The sequence below is a fragment of the Malaclemys terrapin genome, chromosome 1 (assembly GCF_027887155.1).
Source record: "Malaclemys terrapin pileata isolate rMalTer1 chromosome 1, rMalTer1.hap1, whole genome shotgun sequence".
Taxonomy (NCBI): Eukaryota; Metazoa; Chordata; order Testudines; family Emydidae; genus Malaclemys; species Malaclemys terrapin.
Genome location: NC_071505.1, coordinates 240,938,162 through 240,955,121, shown reverse-complemented (window position 1 = coordinate 240,955,121; position 16,960 = coordinate 240,938,162). Strand labels below are relative to the sequence as shown.

The window sequence follows — 16,960 nt, the reverse complement described above, 5'->3', positions numbered from 1 at the left end:
TTGATATCGTGGAAAATTCTTAAACTAACTTAAAGAAACTTTATTGTTATGCTTCTTGTTTGACAGTCACAATAACCTGGTCAATGGTGGTGTGTTTTTTATTTATTTATTTAAAGATATCTGAGGAGGAAGGATAATCTTGTGATTAAGGGAGCGAGACTAAGCAGGTTTGGATTCCATTTATAACCCTGCGCCTTTGGGAGTCACTTAATTTCTTTTTGCCTCAATTCTCCCATCCATAAGATGGGCATAATAATACTTGCCTGCCTCACCGGAATGTGGTGTAAGGATAAATTTATTGATTGAGATTTTCAAAGCAGTTTAAAGGATTTAGCTACATATATTCCATTAAATTTAATGAAAGATGTATGGCTAAATCTCCTGCACTTCTTTGAAACGCTCAACAGTTGTTTGTGAAATGCTTTATGATTTTCAAATAGAAGGTGTCATAAATGGCAAAGTAGTATTATGGAACTCTGTAACAGAATCATAGAAATGTAGGACTGGAAGGGACCTCAACAGGTCATCTGGTCTAGTCCCTTGCACTAAGACAGAACTAATTATCTTTAGACCATCTCTAACAGGTGTTTGTCTAATCTGTTCTTAAAAACCTTCAATGATAGAGATTCCACAACCTCCCTAGGTAATTTGTTCCAGTGCTTAACTACTCTTACAATTAAGAAGATGTTCCTAATGTCTAAACCAATGGTCTTCAACCTTTTTTCATTTGCAGACCCCTAAAAAATTTCAAATGACAGTGCGGCCCCCTTTCGAAATACAACCTGTTGTCTGCAGACCCCTACCAAAGAAGTCTTAGACTGAAAACTGACTGAACAGAATTCAAATATAAACGTTGCATGTGCTCAGCACAGCATTTGATGCAGCGTGAGAAAGGGTTTGCTAAACTGTGGGTTTCTATGGTAATGACAATACTTCTGGGTTTTGACCTGTAGGTGGGGGTAGTCACATATTTTTGATTGATGAGAAAAATTGAATGCTTTTTCTGGGATCTAAAACTTTATTTTCATAGTCCTTTCACGGACCCTTTAGACCAGGGGGTTCACCAACTGGGGGTCATGATGCCTCAGTGGGTTGCAAGGTTATTATGTGGGGTCACAAGCTGTCAGCCTCCACCCCCATATCCCACTTCGCCTCCAGCATTTATAATAGTGTTAAATATATAAAAGGTTTTTAATTTATAAGGGGAGGTCACACCCAGAGGGATCACCAAAACAAAAGGTTGAGAACCACTGCCTTACATGTAGTGGGTGGACACACAGGGGAAAATCACTGAGCTAACCTAAATCTCCCTTGCTGTAATTTAAGCCCATTACTTCTTGTCCTGTCCTCAGTGGATAAGGAGAAAAAATTATCCCCCCTCCCCCTCCCACACACTTTACAGCAACCTTTTATGTACTTGAAGACTTATCACGTTGCCTCTCAGTCGTCTCTTTTCTAGACTAAACCAACCCAATTTTTTCGATCTTTCCTCATAGGTCATAGTTTCTAGATCTTTAATCGTTTTTGTTGCTCTCCTCTGGACTTGCCCCAATCTATCCACATCTTTCCTGAAGTGTGGTTTCCTGAAGTTTCCAGAACTGGACCCAGTACTTCTACTGAGGCCTTATCAGTAGAGTGAAATAATTATTTCTCATGTCTTGCTTACAACATTCTTGCTAATACATCCCAGAATGCTGTTTGCTTTTTTGCAGCAGTATTACATTGTTGACTCATATTTAGTTTGTGATCTACTATAACCCCAGATCCTTTTCTGGGGTACTCCTTCGTAGGCAGTCATTTCCCATTTTGTAATTGTACAATTGATTATTCCTTCCTATGTGTAGTCATTACTGAATTTCATCCTATTTATTTCAAACCAATTCTCCAGTTTGTAATGAATAGTATTTATGCAAAATATTACTACATTTCTGTATAATACTTTGCGCTTCTTTAGCGCTTTCCAAGGATCTCAAAACACCTTTTTGAACAGTGAACTTAACTTCATACACAGCCTGTAAAGTAGGCAATGTCATTATTATCCCCATTTTACAGATGGCTATGCAGACACAGAGAGATTAAATAATTTGCCCAAGACCACACAGGAAATTTGTGGCAGCTAAACCATACTTTCATGTCAGTGTCCTAGTGTATATAGACATTTAAAAAGTTTCTGTTGACTTAAGAGATATTTTGAGTTCTACAACTATTTCTCATCTGAAATATAGGGAATCTCTCTCAAAATGCAGAATTTTTCAAAATGGAATAAACTGTGTGTGTGATTACAACTGAAGACATGCTCTACAATTTACTTTACCAACCATTTCTGTAGAATTTTCTAATCCTTTCTATTGAAACTGACTCAAAATTCCAGACCTAGTATATTCATGCCAATATTTATAAAATATAATACACTCTTTGACATTTACCTCCACATGCCACTGTTTCCCCATAGCATTCACCACTCGTCCTTCAATTGGTCTCCTACATGCACCACAAATGGGGACACCCATTTTATCATGGCATGGTAAACAATATAATTCTCCCTTCAACTCACGAGCATCAGCAGTAAGTTCCTTCCTGTTCAAAAATTAATGAATCAAACATGAACACACAGAATCTGAGAATACAGAGAATGATTTTAGTTAATGGGACGTTTTGAAGGCATGACTTTATTGTTATGAATTTATTTCAAAAGTTTTATTTACACTCCATTATGCGATTTGTATACTAGTGTTCAAAATAGCCTGGTTCAGTGGATTTTATCTTGAAGATTGAATGTTTGCATTGTATAATGCATGAAGTTTTTTACTTTCTCTAAATATCTGATTTACAATAGTTTCATCATTTTCTTACATGCCATTGACAATGAACACAAAGTCATTTGTAAGATCTAGGGCTTGTCTTCACTATGGGCTAAATCGGTGCTGCTACGATCGATACAGAGGCATTGATTTAGCGAGTCTGGTAAAGACGCGGATACATTGATGGGAGAGTGCCTCTCGCCAACATAGCATGGTGTAGACACCGCTGTAAATCGATCTAAGCTACCTTGATTTCAGCTACATAACTTACGTAACTTAGATTGACTAACCTCGTTAGTGTAGACAAGGTCCTAGATACACTGGGCTAACTTCTGTTCTCAGTGACACTAGTATAATCCACTATAGTCATATGATTTCCTCCGGATTAACATCAGTATAACTGATACTGGAATTTAGTGCTCTAGGGCCAAGTCAATCATGCATGCCTTTATAGGGTTCAGGGATAAAGAAAAATATGCACCTATATGTGACAGTCATGTATATTCTTACTATCTCAGAATCTCTGTACGCTACTTTGTTTTAACCACTAAATTGGATGATCTGAATCCAATCTGAATAATTATGTTATTAAGAACAGTTAAATGACATTGTCAGAATTAAGCTTTAAAATGGACTACAGGTTGAACCTCTCTAGTCCAGCACCCTACAAACCTGACCGGTGCCAAACCAGAGAATTTGCTGAACCACGGGAGGTCCATATTGTAGCGAGCGGGTCTCTTTTTATTTTTATCTTGCCGAGGTGAATAATGGAACAACGCTTGCAATGCTGCCTAGCCAAGACTTACCGGCTCTCTTCATAACAAAGTGTTAGTATTGTTACACAATATTACTGTATTGGCACAAGTAAATAAGTAAATAAAGCATAAAAAACATAAAATAAAATCATGCTGGGTCATGGATGTTGCCGGACCAGAGAGTGCCGGACTAGAGAGGTTCAACCTGTATAATCAATGGTGGTCTCATTTGGTTGCTCTTGCTTTAGGATTACAGATTCTTTTTAAACTGATCTTTGCTGTAGCACTAAATATCTAAAGTGAAAACTTCCCTACTGTTGTAGCTGGATGGTCAGCTACAAACTAGTGCACCTGTGTTATCTCCCATAATACCTCCAATCCAGCATCTCTGTGCAGGACATGGAAATTGGGGGAAAATCTGTGTTTACCCACTGCTAATATCCATGCAAGCTTTAGTCCCTCCAGGGGATGGGAAATTGCCTTTTCCAGCTGCTGCAGAGGCCACTTTGAAAATCCACAGATTCTCTGCAGAGCTGTTTGAAGCAGAAATACTCTCTCCTCAGAATTGCCCCAAGAGCTATAGGGTTTCTGCTGTATAGTGTTGACACAGCTGCCATTGCAGCCTGTAAAAATTGGGGAAGTGGCTCAGTCCTGAAGACAAGGACCAGCTGCCACAGTTGAAGACACATTGTTTCAAAGAAAAAGGAGGGAAGAATTTACAATTTCCTTTTAAAAACCAGAGGAGGCAGAGGAATAAGTTAAGCAGCAAAAGATGGAAGCAAGTGGGAGGGGTGAAGGGGCTGCACTTTTTATTTTTTTTAAACAAGTGAAGAAAAATAGAAAAGTCACTGGGATTTCTTAGTTTATCATTAAGATTACTGCTAAGTAGCAGTTCATTCAGCCTACGGTTTGGGGCATTTTGACTTTTTTATTCCTTCAGGCCACAGTGCTTATAATCTTAAATCCTAGTTAATATTATGTGCCACACAAACTTGAGTGTCTTTTAATCAGATCACTGATAAGTCTGATAACATTTCAAGTGAACCAGAAACTACCACTGTTCCAGTGGTTTATTACCCTCACTGTTACAAATGGTTCGATTATTTTAAAGGATTGCATGGGGTGAGGTTCTGTCCAGTCTCACATCTTCTATCACCATTTCAAACTCAATCTCTTTCCAAATGAAATTCTCATCTTTCATCTTAATTCCTCTTCACTTCATCCTCTATCTCTTTTGTCACTTGTAACTGGACTATCCTCCAAGGAATGCAACCTTAGTGTCATCTTCAACTCCTGTTCTCCCCTGCATCCAATCTCTCAGTAGGTCACTTCTGAAACCCTCATCTGTGCCCAGAGCTAGAATTGGGGGTACACACAGTGATACTACAACCTCTCCGAAGATACCATCTTGTTCTACAGAACCTCAGCTTTCATTTAAGCTTGTCTGAGAGAGGACTGCACCCCAGATTTCTGTAATCTATGAGCCCAGAGGTAATGGCGGACTCAAACCTCCATACATGGTCTAGCTATTAGAGGGGACAAAGAATCACACTCTGATAACATGGATTACATCAATACAGCTGACTTTAAATTTAAACAGACAAAACAAATGAAAATCAGCATTTTCTTAAAGTTTTTTTCTTCTATAAAATACAATTACCCGCAGTTGGCACAGTTGAAATGATCAGGATGATAGGGATCATTCTTGAATATAAGCGGTTGTTCATCAATAATGGCATGGCACTTCTGGCAGATGTATTTTCCCAGACCCCTTGCTTTCTCCCGGTTGTGACAAGGACGGCAAAGATGCCTAAAAACAGAGAAAAAAGAAAAACAGTAACAGTAATAAATACTTTTTGGAATCTTACCACACAATAAAAACACAAACAAAATCTATTAGGATCTCAATTCAATCTGTTACTTGAATAAATCATATGAGCAGTACCCTTAAGGGAAACCCAAGCTCAAGAGAAGGGAAAAAATAGTCAATTTACTTCCATCCAGCCCAGGGGCTCATTCTTCTGTTCTCTTGCATTTAATGTACGTGTAAAAGTAAAAAAGGAATTAGAATTTTCTATAGATTTTTGTTTCCAAGTGTTTTACTCTGTGAATCTCAGAAGTTTAGATGGGAAGCTAAATGCTCACTTAGGCCCTGATTCTGCAAATACTTATGCATGAACGTCACTTTTACCATGTGAAGTCACATGCTTAAAGTTAAGCATGTATCTGTTTGCAAGATAGTGGCCATAGGGCTGTAGTACCTTTACTCACATTGAAAAATATTTTACTCTAGGAATAGTCCCACTGAAGTTAAGGGGACTAACTCCAGGAGTAAGGTGCTGCTAATAAGTCAGAGTAAGTCCACAATGGCCTCGAAAGAGCTTGCAAATGAGAGGAACATTTTTATGTATGAACCAAACTACTACTTTTTCCAGGCTCCCTAATATAAAATCATCTCAGTCAGGTAAAATCCACACACAAAAAAGGATTAAAAACAGAAAATAAAAAGCACTGACTGTAGCAATGCACTTTATTCTAGAGAAGTGCCATCAGAATTCCAAAGGTGCCACAAGTACTCCTGTTCTTCTTTTATCAGAATTCCAAAGTGGTGCAAGGTAGGTGTGTGCACTTTTATCTAAATTTTTAGTACCTCAGCACCACTGGTTGTGATGCATGAATTGCTGGAATCACACCAGAAAAAAATCTGATATTTCATGTGAAAGAATTAATGGGGTACATTTATCTACCTCTGATACACTACTTTCAAAATGTTCTCCCTCTATCATATCTCAAAGCACCACTGCCACTGAGCCATATAAGGTAACAGATATACCCAGAAGATGACCCTGATGGAAAGTATGAAGGTATAGTGGAACATTCGTTAAATGCTTTTGTAAGTATTAAAAAAAAATCATTATTTAATGTTTACATTTCATTTTTGAGCTGTGTTCTCTGCAGATGAGAGACTTGCTTGAACCCTGCCCCATAAAGGTACCTTACATGTAAACAGAGATACTTCAGGTTTCAGAGTGGTAGCCGTGTTAGTCTGTAGCAGCAAAAACAACGAGCAGTCCTTGTGGCATCTTTGAGACTAACAAATTTATTTGGGCATAAGCTTTCATGGGCTAAAACCCACTTCATCAGATGCATGGAGTGAAAAATACAGTAAAAGGAATACATATTCTAGCACATGAAAAGATGGGAGTTGCCTTACGAAGGGGGGGGGGGGTCAGTGCTAACGAGCCAATTCAATTAAGGTGGAAGTGGCCTATTCTCAATAGTTGACAAGAAGGGGTGAATACCAAGGGAGGGAAAATTACTTTTGTAGTGCTAATGAGGACAATGCAATCAAGGTGGCCCATTTCCAACAGTTGACAAGAAGTTGTCACTTCAACCTTAACTGAATTGTATTTTTCACTCCGTGCATCTGATGAAGTGGGTTTTAGCCCACAAAAGCTTATGCCCAAATAAATTTATTAGTCTCTAAGGAGCCACAAGGACTCCTCGTTTTTTTGAGAGATACTTCAGTTACTCCTTTAACTGTGTTTTATTAAAAAGGTTACCTCATGTCAGCTAAAGATTTTTAGAAGCCTTAATAAACTGTAAACCCCAACATAACCACTTTGCTTACGATCAATACAGAAGGGGGTGAAGATCTACCTGCCAGCGTTCTTGACAAATCCAATATCTGCCAGTACTTGTTGGCAGAGGTCACAACAGAAGCATTCTGGATGCCAGCTATTATTCATAGCTTTAATAACACGACCGATAATGAATTCACCTATAGGTAAATAAAATATCTGGATGTTAAAAAATAAAATAAAGTTGTTTTAAATACCAAAGTGATTTAAGTAACACTGTATCAGACAAAGTAAAATAAACCCAAAACTCCAAGCTTGTGGGTTCAGGTATATGGCTCCTGGGGCTCTGGTTCTCAACCTTATTCTTGGTTACAAATCCAAAGCAAATTTCCTTACTAACAAAGCACTTCCCCTTCTAGCTAACACTTTATTTACTCACCCTCCTTCATACACTTCATTTTCTGTATATCTGTGTTTTTCTTTTACCATCCCTCACCTTTTCCAGTCATCTGATCTCTTATGCTGTTTTGGTATTCATGCAGTTCTTTATTCTGCATGACTTTTTCCTAATTACTTTCTCCTTTCTGCTTTGAGTAAACCAGCAGATTACCAGGATTTTTGTTTTTATTTATACTCTAGTAGTTCCCAAAAGGCTCAAGGCACTTTACAAATGTGGAGAAAGACTCAGTCCCAGCTCTGAAGAGCATACCATCTACTGAAGGATGGGGGAATGGGATACAACACAAATCAGGTGATGATAGATGCAATTTTTGCTGGCCAAGCAAAATGAGGCTTCACACTCAACTTGATGTCATTTCTCTATTGATCTGTCTAACATGGTAACTTTTGAAGACCATATCCAATTTTGCTGACACTTAGAAAAACTGGAAAAAAGAAAGTTACTTATATTTAGTAACTGGAGGTTCTTCAAGATGTGTGGTCTCTATCTGTAGTCCACTGTGGGGTATGCATGTGCTCCTTGTGCCCAGAGCTGGAAAATTTTGAAAGCAGTGTCTGTAGGTCTTCACGTGCACCCAGGCTCACCTTCTGCCTCCAACCGAGGAGCTCAAGGGCAGGACCACCTCTCCAGTTCCTTCTCCACGGCAAATCAGAGAAGATCTAAAGCAGAGGGGAAGGAGGGCAGGTAGTGGAATATAGATAGGGACCACACATCTCAAAGAACCTCCAGTTACTATAAGGTAAGTAACTTTCTGTTCTGAGCGCTGGTTCCTATGTGTATTCCACTGTGGGTAATTGACAAGAAGTACTCAAATAGGAGAGTGAGAGGTTGTAGATGGCAGAGCCGAACAAAGGACTGCTGTTCCAAAAGATGCATCAGCAGAGGAGTCCCGTACCACGGCATAGTACAATAATACTACAATAATTGTACCACACGTCTAATAAACCTGTGGACTGAGCGCCATATACCTGCCTTACAACTATCAAGTAGAGGCACCTACTGAAAAGAAGCCATAGATGTTGCTTGCGTTCTTGCAGAATGAGCTCTTACCCCATGAGGAGGGGGAAGATTTGCTCTGATATCAGTTGTCTAAGTACAGGCCAACATCCAATTTGAGATTCTTTGAGAGAATATAACCTGATCCTTGGCCCTGTCCATTATGGTGACAAATAGTCTGTTTGAAAACAGACTCCAAAGAGAGACTGCAGAGCTAGAATTGATATGCAAACTAGACACAATCAACTCCGGTTTGAATAAGGACTGGGAATGGCTGAGCCATTACAAATGTTGACTATCTCCCCTTGTAAGTACTCTCACACTTCTTATCACACTGTCTGTACTCGGCTAGCTTGATTATCACTTCAAAAGTTTTTTTTTTTTTTTTTTTTTTTTTTCTCTTAATTAATTGGCCTCTCAGAGTTGGTAAGACAACTCCCACCTGTTTATGCTCTCTGTATGTGTGTATATATATCTCCTCATTATATGTTCCATTCTATATGCATCCGAAAAAGTGGGCTGTAGTCCACGAAAGCTTATGCTCTAATAAATTAGTTAGTCTCTAAGGTGCCACAAGTATGATTGCTATCTTTAAATATATCAGAGGGGTTAATACAAGGGAGGGAGAGGAATTATTCCAGTTTAGTACTAATGTGGACACGAGAACGAATGGATACAAACTGGCCGGGGGGAAGTTTAGGCTAGAAATTAGACGAAGGTTTCTGACCGTCAGAGGGGTGAAATATTGGAACGGCCTTCCGAGGGAAACGGTGGGGGCGACGGACCTGTCTGGTTTTAAGATTAAGTTGGATAAGTTTATGGAGGGAATGGTTTAATGATAAAACATAGTAGCCAAGGAAAACCAAGCAATGGTACATGAACAACATAATGGCCAACAAGGGTCAGGCTAGAGACTCTTGCCTATATGCTCGGGGTATTACTGATCGCCATATTTGGGGTCGGGAAGGAATTTTCCTCCAGGGTAGATTGGCTGAGCCTCTGGAGGTTTTTCGCCTTCCTCCGCAGCATGGGGCAGGGATCACTAGCAGGAGGGTCTCAGCCGATTGAAGTCACTAAAACACAGGACTGGGGACTTCAACGGTAGAGTACAGGGAAGGGTCTTGCGGCCTGCAGCATGCAGGGGGTCAGACCAGATGATCATAATGGTCCCTTCTGACCTTAATGTCTATGAGTCTATGAGTCTAAGTACTCCTGTTCTTCTTTTTGCGGATACAGACTAACACGGCTGTTACTCTGAAACTTGCTCTTAGGGGTTGCTCATAAGGTCTCAGGTGGAAGAACTGTTGAGCCATCAATCTAAACTTGTATTACTGAAGGTGGAATTTTCTCTTCAGGGTATGTGCATATATTCCTAAGGAGCAGAGGATGCCCCTGGAGTCCTTTAAAGTGTGTAAGGATTCATCCATCCTCTGATTAAACAGACGAGTCTCACCGAAGGGAAGATCCTCTGTGGTGTACTGGACTTCCCTGGGATGCGCTAAAGTATGGAACCATGACTCCCTGTGCATCACAATGATAGTAGCCATTGCCCTGGAAGATGTATCAGGTCTATCTACTGCTGATTGGAGAGTGGTCATGGCAACCATTTAAGAGCCTGGAAATGAGCTATGTCCTGCTGTGGGAGACTGTCAAAGTCTGCAAATTTTGAATAGTTCAGGAAGACGTACTTAGCCAGTAGTGGTTGGTAGTTGGCTATCCTGAACTGGAGACTAGAAGAAGAAAAGATCTTCCTTCCCAATAAGTTGAAACACTTGTTGTCCTTTTAAGTCAGGGTCGATCTGGGGTGTTGCAGCCTACATTTCTCTGCAGTGGCTTGGACCACTACAGAATTGGGAGCAGGGTGAGAGAACAGAAATTTCGCACCTTTGGCTGAGACATAGTACCATTTCTCTGCCCTCTTAGGGGTAGGGGTGCAGGTAGCTTGGGTATGCCAGACTACTCTAGCTGACTCCAGGCTTTGTTAACCAAGAGCACTATTCTACTGGAGCTGGAGGACTGAAGGATGTCCAGGAGCTTGTGTTGAAGATCCTGAGCCTCCTCAAGAGGAATCTTCAGCTCCCGTGCAATTCTGCAAAGGAGTTCCTGGAACAGCTTATAGTCTTTGGGGAGCAGGGTGGGGCAGGATGGAGACATCAGAGTCAGCACCTCATCTGGCAATAAAAACACCAATCTTATCAGATCCACTGGAACCACCGGATCCGGAGCATACTCTTCCGCAGCAGGATCTGAGGACAGCTCCTGTTGTCTCCTCAAAGAGAAGGAAAGGGGTGACTCCCTAGCAGACTGGGCCAACTACAAGAGTATGGCCAATAGGATGGATTGAACAGGGGATTGAGGTGGTCCCCATGGCATGGGGTACCAACAATTCTGAGGCGGATGAGGAGGCAGAGGTTGGTCCCAAGCTGGGGCAAGTCTTCTGACTGGGAAGGTGTGTCTTGGAGGAAGAAGGCATAGTGGGTCAGTGTGATTCAGAATCTCCCGATGAGAAGAAAGCCAATTCCAGTTCCAACGGTGGTACCGACAGTGCCACTGGAGGAAAATCACAGCCTGAAGATGGAATAGGAGACAGATTCCTCCCAAAGCCAGCTCCTCTGGTGGAGTTATAACCTTTCTCAAAACAGGGGGAGCCGATGGAGTGAGAGACTCCGGGTCTGGCAGAGCGAATCTGTCCTCAGGTCTTGGTTCTTCCTGGAGAGAGAGGTGTCCTGTCCACCCAAACCCCGAGAGCTGCAATAGAGACAGTCTGTGCCAAAGCCACTGAAGGCAGAGATGGTACCATGAGTAACTGATGCTCTTGGCAACTCGTATTTGTCAGTGCTGGCAGATCCCGGGATTTGTGCTTGGGAGGTACTGGAGGGCCCAGTATATCATGCCTCTGAGACTTAGGACATACTAAGTTCTCTTGGGCTGAGCTAGTGGTCAGTTTAGGCAGGACTGAATTAAACTTTTTCGAAGTGGATTTGGAGGAAGACTCAGACTCATGCTTATGCTCCCTTCTTCCCTGACAAGATCCTGACAAGGGATTTTGGGGGTAAACTTCTTTGCTCCTGAGTTGGACCGCATGGCAGGGGGTGTGCTCCTTGCTATATCAGTTCAATGTACAGGGAGGGGTACCTGGCCTGGGTCCAATTGCAGCTTTGTGGCCTTTTCTATTAGATGCTTCCTGCATACGGCTGGGGAACAAACAGCAGATACTGCACCTTACTGTGATGGGGGCTTCCCTGAAGCAGTATAAGCACTGTTGGTGGTCATCACTGACTGAAAAGGATTGCAGGCAGGAAGCAGAAATTTTGAAGCCCGAAGTCCTGGGCATAGTCCAGTACCCAAATGGGGGTATTGGCATGGGGGCATGCTCCCCAGGTCAGGGAAGACTAACTATAAAACGCTAAAACTGTCAGATAAAAACTGGAATATAAAAAAGCTGTTTACAGATATCTAAATATATTTTCACAGATAAAGAAGCTAGCGCTTCGGATACTGAAGGTTCCAATCTGGACCAAGAGGCAGTGAGAAGGAACTGGAGAGGCAATTGGTCAGCCCCACCCTTTATTTCCTAAGTGGGAGGCACAAGGTGAGCCAGGATGCATGAGTGGACCAACAGATGCTGCTTTCACAATTCTCTGGTTCTGGATGCATGGAGTGCATGCAAACCCACAGTGGAATACAGACAGGGACCAGCACTCGAAGAAGCAGCCTGAGTTGCACACAATGCCCATACAGTGCTCCAGGCAGAGAAGCGTTGTGAGATTAGAGGTAACTCAGCCAGTCATTACTCGCTCTGTCCATTGCATTTTCATACTTCAATCCGGGGCTTAAATTCAGCCGGAGCCATCCAGAGTGGAGCTCCAGTAAATATTTTAAAACCTGCAGAAGCCCCGGGTGTGCCCTGTGGGGCAGAGCCACGCGCCCTGCGGGGCAGAAGCCCCATGCCCAGTGCCTCCCGTGGGGCTGAAGTTCAAGGCTCCAGGAAATACTGGGAAGGAATTTAAGCCTTGCTTCAATTCCATTGGTGAAATGAATCAGCAAATGGAACTGTTGGTCAGGACTGAGGTGCTTTGCTAGACTGCTGGGGGCGTGAAGGTTTAGGACCGGAAGAGTGGGGGCTCCTTCAGATCAGTAGCTATACTGGGTGAATAGGAGTGAGTTTCGAGAGTTGCACTGTGGTTCCGTCCACACTGTGCCTAGCTCAGGCAAGATCATTTACCTTTGCCCAGTCACAAGTGTTTTAGTTCATCTAAACGGTATCCATTTGATATCCGGCAGAGAGATTTGTCAAGGGGAGAGATGACCAAGAAGGCAGCAGAATTAGGGCAGGGGGACAGCACACCAGGCACTTGTGGGGAGAATGGAGGAATGCACTGAGCCCCTCATCTGTGCAATGTGCTTGGCCTACAGAAACATTGAACTACATCGTCCGTCTAGTTAGTCATATGTTTGTGTTTTTGTTTGAGTTATACACACTAAACTCCTTCCCGCATCTTCCCTCCACCATTCAACCCACTATGCCCACAGTAATCCCTAGCTTTAGATCTAGTGTCCATAAGCCCCTCTCTGCCAGCATTCAACCTCTTCCCTTCATACAAATAAGCAGTTCACACATAAGATAAATAAGTGAAATAAGTAGCTTCCTGTGGATGTCAAGGAAACAATGGGGCTTCAGGAGAGATTTAAATGAGGGGAGGGGAGTGACTTTTCAGACCAGTTCAGGAAAGGCATTCCATGCACAGGACAGGGTTGAAGAAAGCTGAAAAATGATTATGGGAGGAGCAGGTAATAAGGGTGTGATGTGTCATTCCATATTCTTTATGAAAATATGCTTGATATGAATATGACATAACTGAGATATACTTTATGCAAGATGGCTCGTGAAATATCATTGGAAAGGTTATATTTACTGAATGTGATTATCCTATTTATATGCATGTATCATTTCTGTATCTGAAATTAGGAATATTGACTATGCATTTGTATTTCAACTAGGCTACTTTGGGTGACGCCCACTGCCAACACTTCAGGTACAACAATGGAAAAGCCAGACAGGGCGGATGGCCCATCAACAAGAACAATGGACTGTAAAAAAGCTTAGTCTTCCTGTGAACATGTGGGTCAGCCTGTGAAGAATGACTACAGGGGCCCCACAGAATCAGGCGGTCTTGTCACCTGATACTAAAACATTACCTGGGACTTCTTTGTCACTTTCCACTGTAAAGGAAGAGGTGGTCAAACTAGGAAACAAAGGACTCCCACCTTATGCAAATCCTATTTAAGGGTAGGGAGTGAGGTAATCTGGGTCCTCAGTTCTCCCCTGCTACTCCACCCAAGATGACTGCTGGGAACAACTAAGACTGAACTGGGGGAAAGAACCCAGGCTGGAAGGGCTTCTGGCCTGTGAAGAAGATTATTAGAACCGTATTTAGGGTGACAACTTACATGTAACAAGTTTCTTTAGTGTATTAAGCTTAGTTTGCGTGCTGTTTTATTTTCTTAGTAATCTACCCTGTTCTGTCTGCTACCTCCTTAACTACTTAAAATACACCTGTTATAGTGGTTTATAAGATAACCCAGTTTATATGATTTGTAACTGGAGGGTGCGAGAAGTTGTGTACACCCTCCTCCACAGTGAGAAAAGAGGCGAATTTCATATAATTTTGGGTTTGTACTCCGCCGGGGGAGGGGGGGGGGAGAAAGGGACATCTGGGTGCTATACTGGGTGAATAGTCCCCTAAGCTGAGCCTTCCCAGAGCGGATCTCTGGCTCTCTGTGCAGCTGGGTGTGGTCCTGCCTGTGTGCTTGGCTGGAAAAGGCTGGGGAGCCTAGCCCAGCAAGGCCAGGTAAAGGGGACTCAGGCTGACAGAATAGTCTGACTCAGTGGTGCCCCAACACACCAGGTGCTATCCCAGGGGTTCAACCCGTCACAAAGGGTATTTTCATTGAAATGGAGATGAAACAAATGCACTGGGTGAGTCAGTGCTACGTAAGGCCTTAGAAGTGGCTTGAAGCTTAAAAGGGTTGAATTTGATGCAGTAGAGAAGGGGGACCCAGTGTTTTCATGAGATTGGCAAGGAAGATTATCTTACTTTGTACAGATTGGAGTAGGACAATGTAGGTCTTGAGGAGACAAATTATGAAGTGGTTACAGTAATTGAAACAGGAGCTGATGGGAGCTTGTCTGAAAGTTTTAGCTGCACGAGAACTTTTTTTCTTTTTTGTTACATCATATCAAAAGCTCATGAAGGCCTTAAAGTGTTAACTGAATCAAATGCTAAATCACTAATCATCTGAATTAATTCATCCATCTTTTAAGCCCTACTGCCTGCTTCTCTTTATTTGAATAAATCCTTTGGTTATTTCCAAAATGTTCTGAAGTCTATTTCACTCTGGATTTTCACTCTGGATTATCATGTGCCCAATTGCATGAGGCTGCATACCTACCATCACAGGGAATGTTCACAAGAATTACATTCTTTACAAGGTTATATGTTGAATTTACACTGGATGATCAGTATGAAATACTACCCCTGCAATAAAACTTACCACACTGATGACAGCAAGGGGCAAAAAGCATCTGAAAATCATGTTCACAATACTTCCTTCCTTCGAACTATAAATGGGAAACAAATTGGAAGTTAGAGGAATAAAAAGTGTACTTCACATTTCACAACAATAATATACATACCATCACAATACTGTATTATTCCCAGATGCAATTAAATTGTAAAAGATGACTCGGCTATAACAAAGATGAGACCTTACTGTAACAGGGTGCTGGCCAAAAGGCACTGACTCAGTCCCCGTTAGCTCTAAGCTTGCTAGCTCAGCATCCAGTAAGGGGAAGAGATTGGAGCTGACAGGCTGTGGCTGATTAAAGCCCTAAAGGAGAGACACCTGTGAGCTTGATGGAGGAGGCCTATTAAACTAGCAGGAAGGAAGTAGGAGGAGAGGAACAGGAAAGTGAGGACCTGTTGCTCCCAGCTAGCTGTAAGAGCAAGCTGTTCCCCAAGGGGCTACCTGCCTGATAGCGAACTGTATAAAGCTGTATATATGTGGTGGTGGGAAAATACGAGGAAATAAAAGGTCACTGGTGTTTGAAAGAGTAGTCTCCCGCTCTAAGGATCAGAGAATTTTTATCTTTGTGAATCATTATAGAGCAGGGTGAGTCACACTGAACTGTCTAGCAGGGTGGCGGTTTTATGATGCAGATTGCTCTCCGCTATCAACATGAGATCCCAAGCTTAGTTCTCATGCTGAACTTCACTGGGGTCACTAGGAATGGAAAGCCAGTGTTCTACAGTGAATCGTCCAATCTGTCTGATGTTAGCACAAATCAAATGTGCCAGACACTCTGTAATGACATACAAAGTAATGCTATAAAACAGATTACATATAAGAGTTGGAAAGGATTTGGACATGAACATATGAGAGTATGAAATCTGAACGCTTCCTGTTTTGTGTTATTGAGTGATACAATGGAGCTCTATCTATACACGTTAACTCTGTTTGGGAATCAGTGCCACTGCACGCAAATCTATGTAGGCTGAACTGGTTTTCCTTCTCTTTTGATTGTGTCAAGCAGGCATGTTGTTTGTTTTAATCTATTTTTAGCCCACTTCTGCGGTACCCTGTGGCTGATTCTACTGTTTACCTAGCAGCGAAAACCCTCAATCCCTGGTAACTAATCCCACAATACACATTTTTAAGACATATACAGGAGTTCCAAGAATCACAAGTTTCCAGGTAGAAAATCTTATCTCAAAATAATCACTAACTAGTTGCAAATCTCCAGGTCTTTAATAATTTACTAAAAAGATATACAGTAAAAAGTCTTCCTTCAAGGACCCTCTCCTTAAGACTGTTTCTGCTAAACACCACCCATACTGAGAGAGGCCTCCAGGTACTACTCTAATATAAATAATAATTAAGTTTGTAATGTTAATTGCAGCAGCATCCTCTGGCCCTGCCACAGGCTGCTAAATATTAAAAAAAAAAAAAACAAAAAAAAAAAAACCCACACATCAGAAGCAAAACTCTCCAACGCTTGTGCCTGATTTAGCAAAATCATAAATTGTTATCCAAGCAACATTCATAATCTTCTTAAAATGCAGGCCCTCCTCCTTGAGCACCTACGAGGGATTTTTTTCTACTTCTTCTGCAGGGGGACAGAACTTCCATATGTCCTTTCCTCACAACTCCGCCCTATCTGTACTAGCCCCATGTCCTACAGGAGCAGACATGAAAAGGAGCCATGTGAGAAAATAGTTTTTCTGATTATAGTGTTACCACACTAAAGGGAAGAGTAATGACTGACGTGACAGGCATTACTAAGCATGTGTCAGAGTAGCAGCCGTG

General features: G+C 41.8%; 1 protein-coding gene across 8 annotated transcripts in view; it reads right to left on the bottom strand.

Annotated features, from left to right (window-relative positions):
- LIMS1 (LIM zinc finger domain containing 1) overlaps window positions 1-16,960 on the bottom strand; it is a 143,522-nt gene that overhangs the window by 14,651 nt on the left and 111,911 nt on the right. For 7 of the 8 annotated variants that reach the window (XM_054010622.1, XM_054010586.1, XM_054010604.1 and 4 more), the window contains 4 exons: window positions 15,149-15,215; window positions 7,217-7,337; window positions 5,217-5,366; window positions 2,427-2,577 (listed from right to left, as the gene is read on the bottom strand). In XM_054010622.1, the coding sequence (XP_053866597.1) occupies window positions 2,427-2,577; window positions 5,217-5,366; window positions 7,217-7,337; window positions 15,149-15,215 (489 nt within the window). The other variant, XM_054010631.1, reaches the window with a different exon arrangement.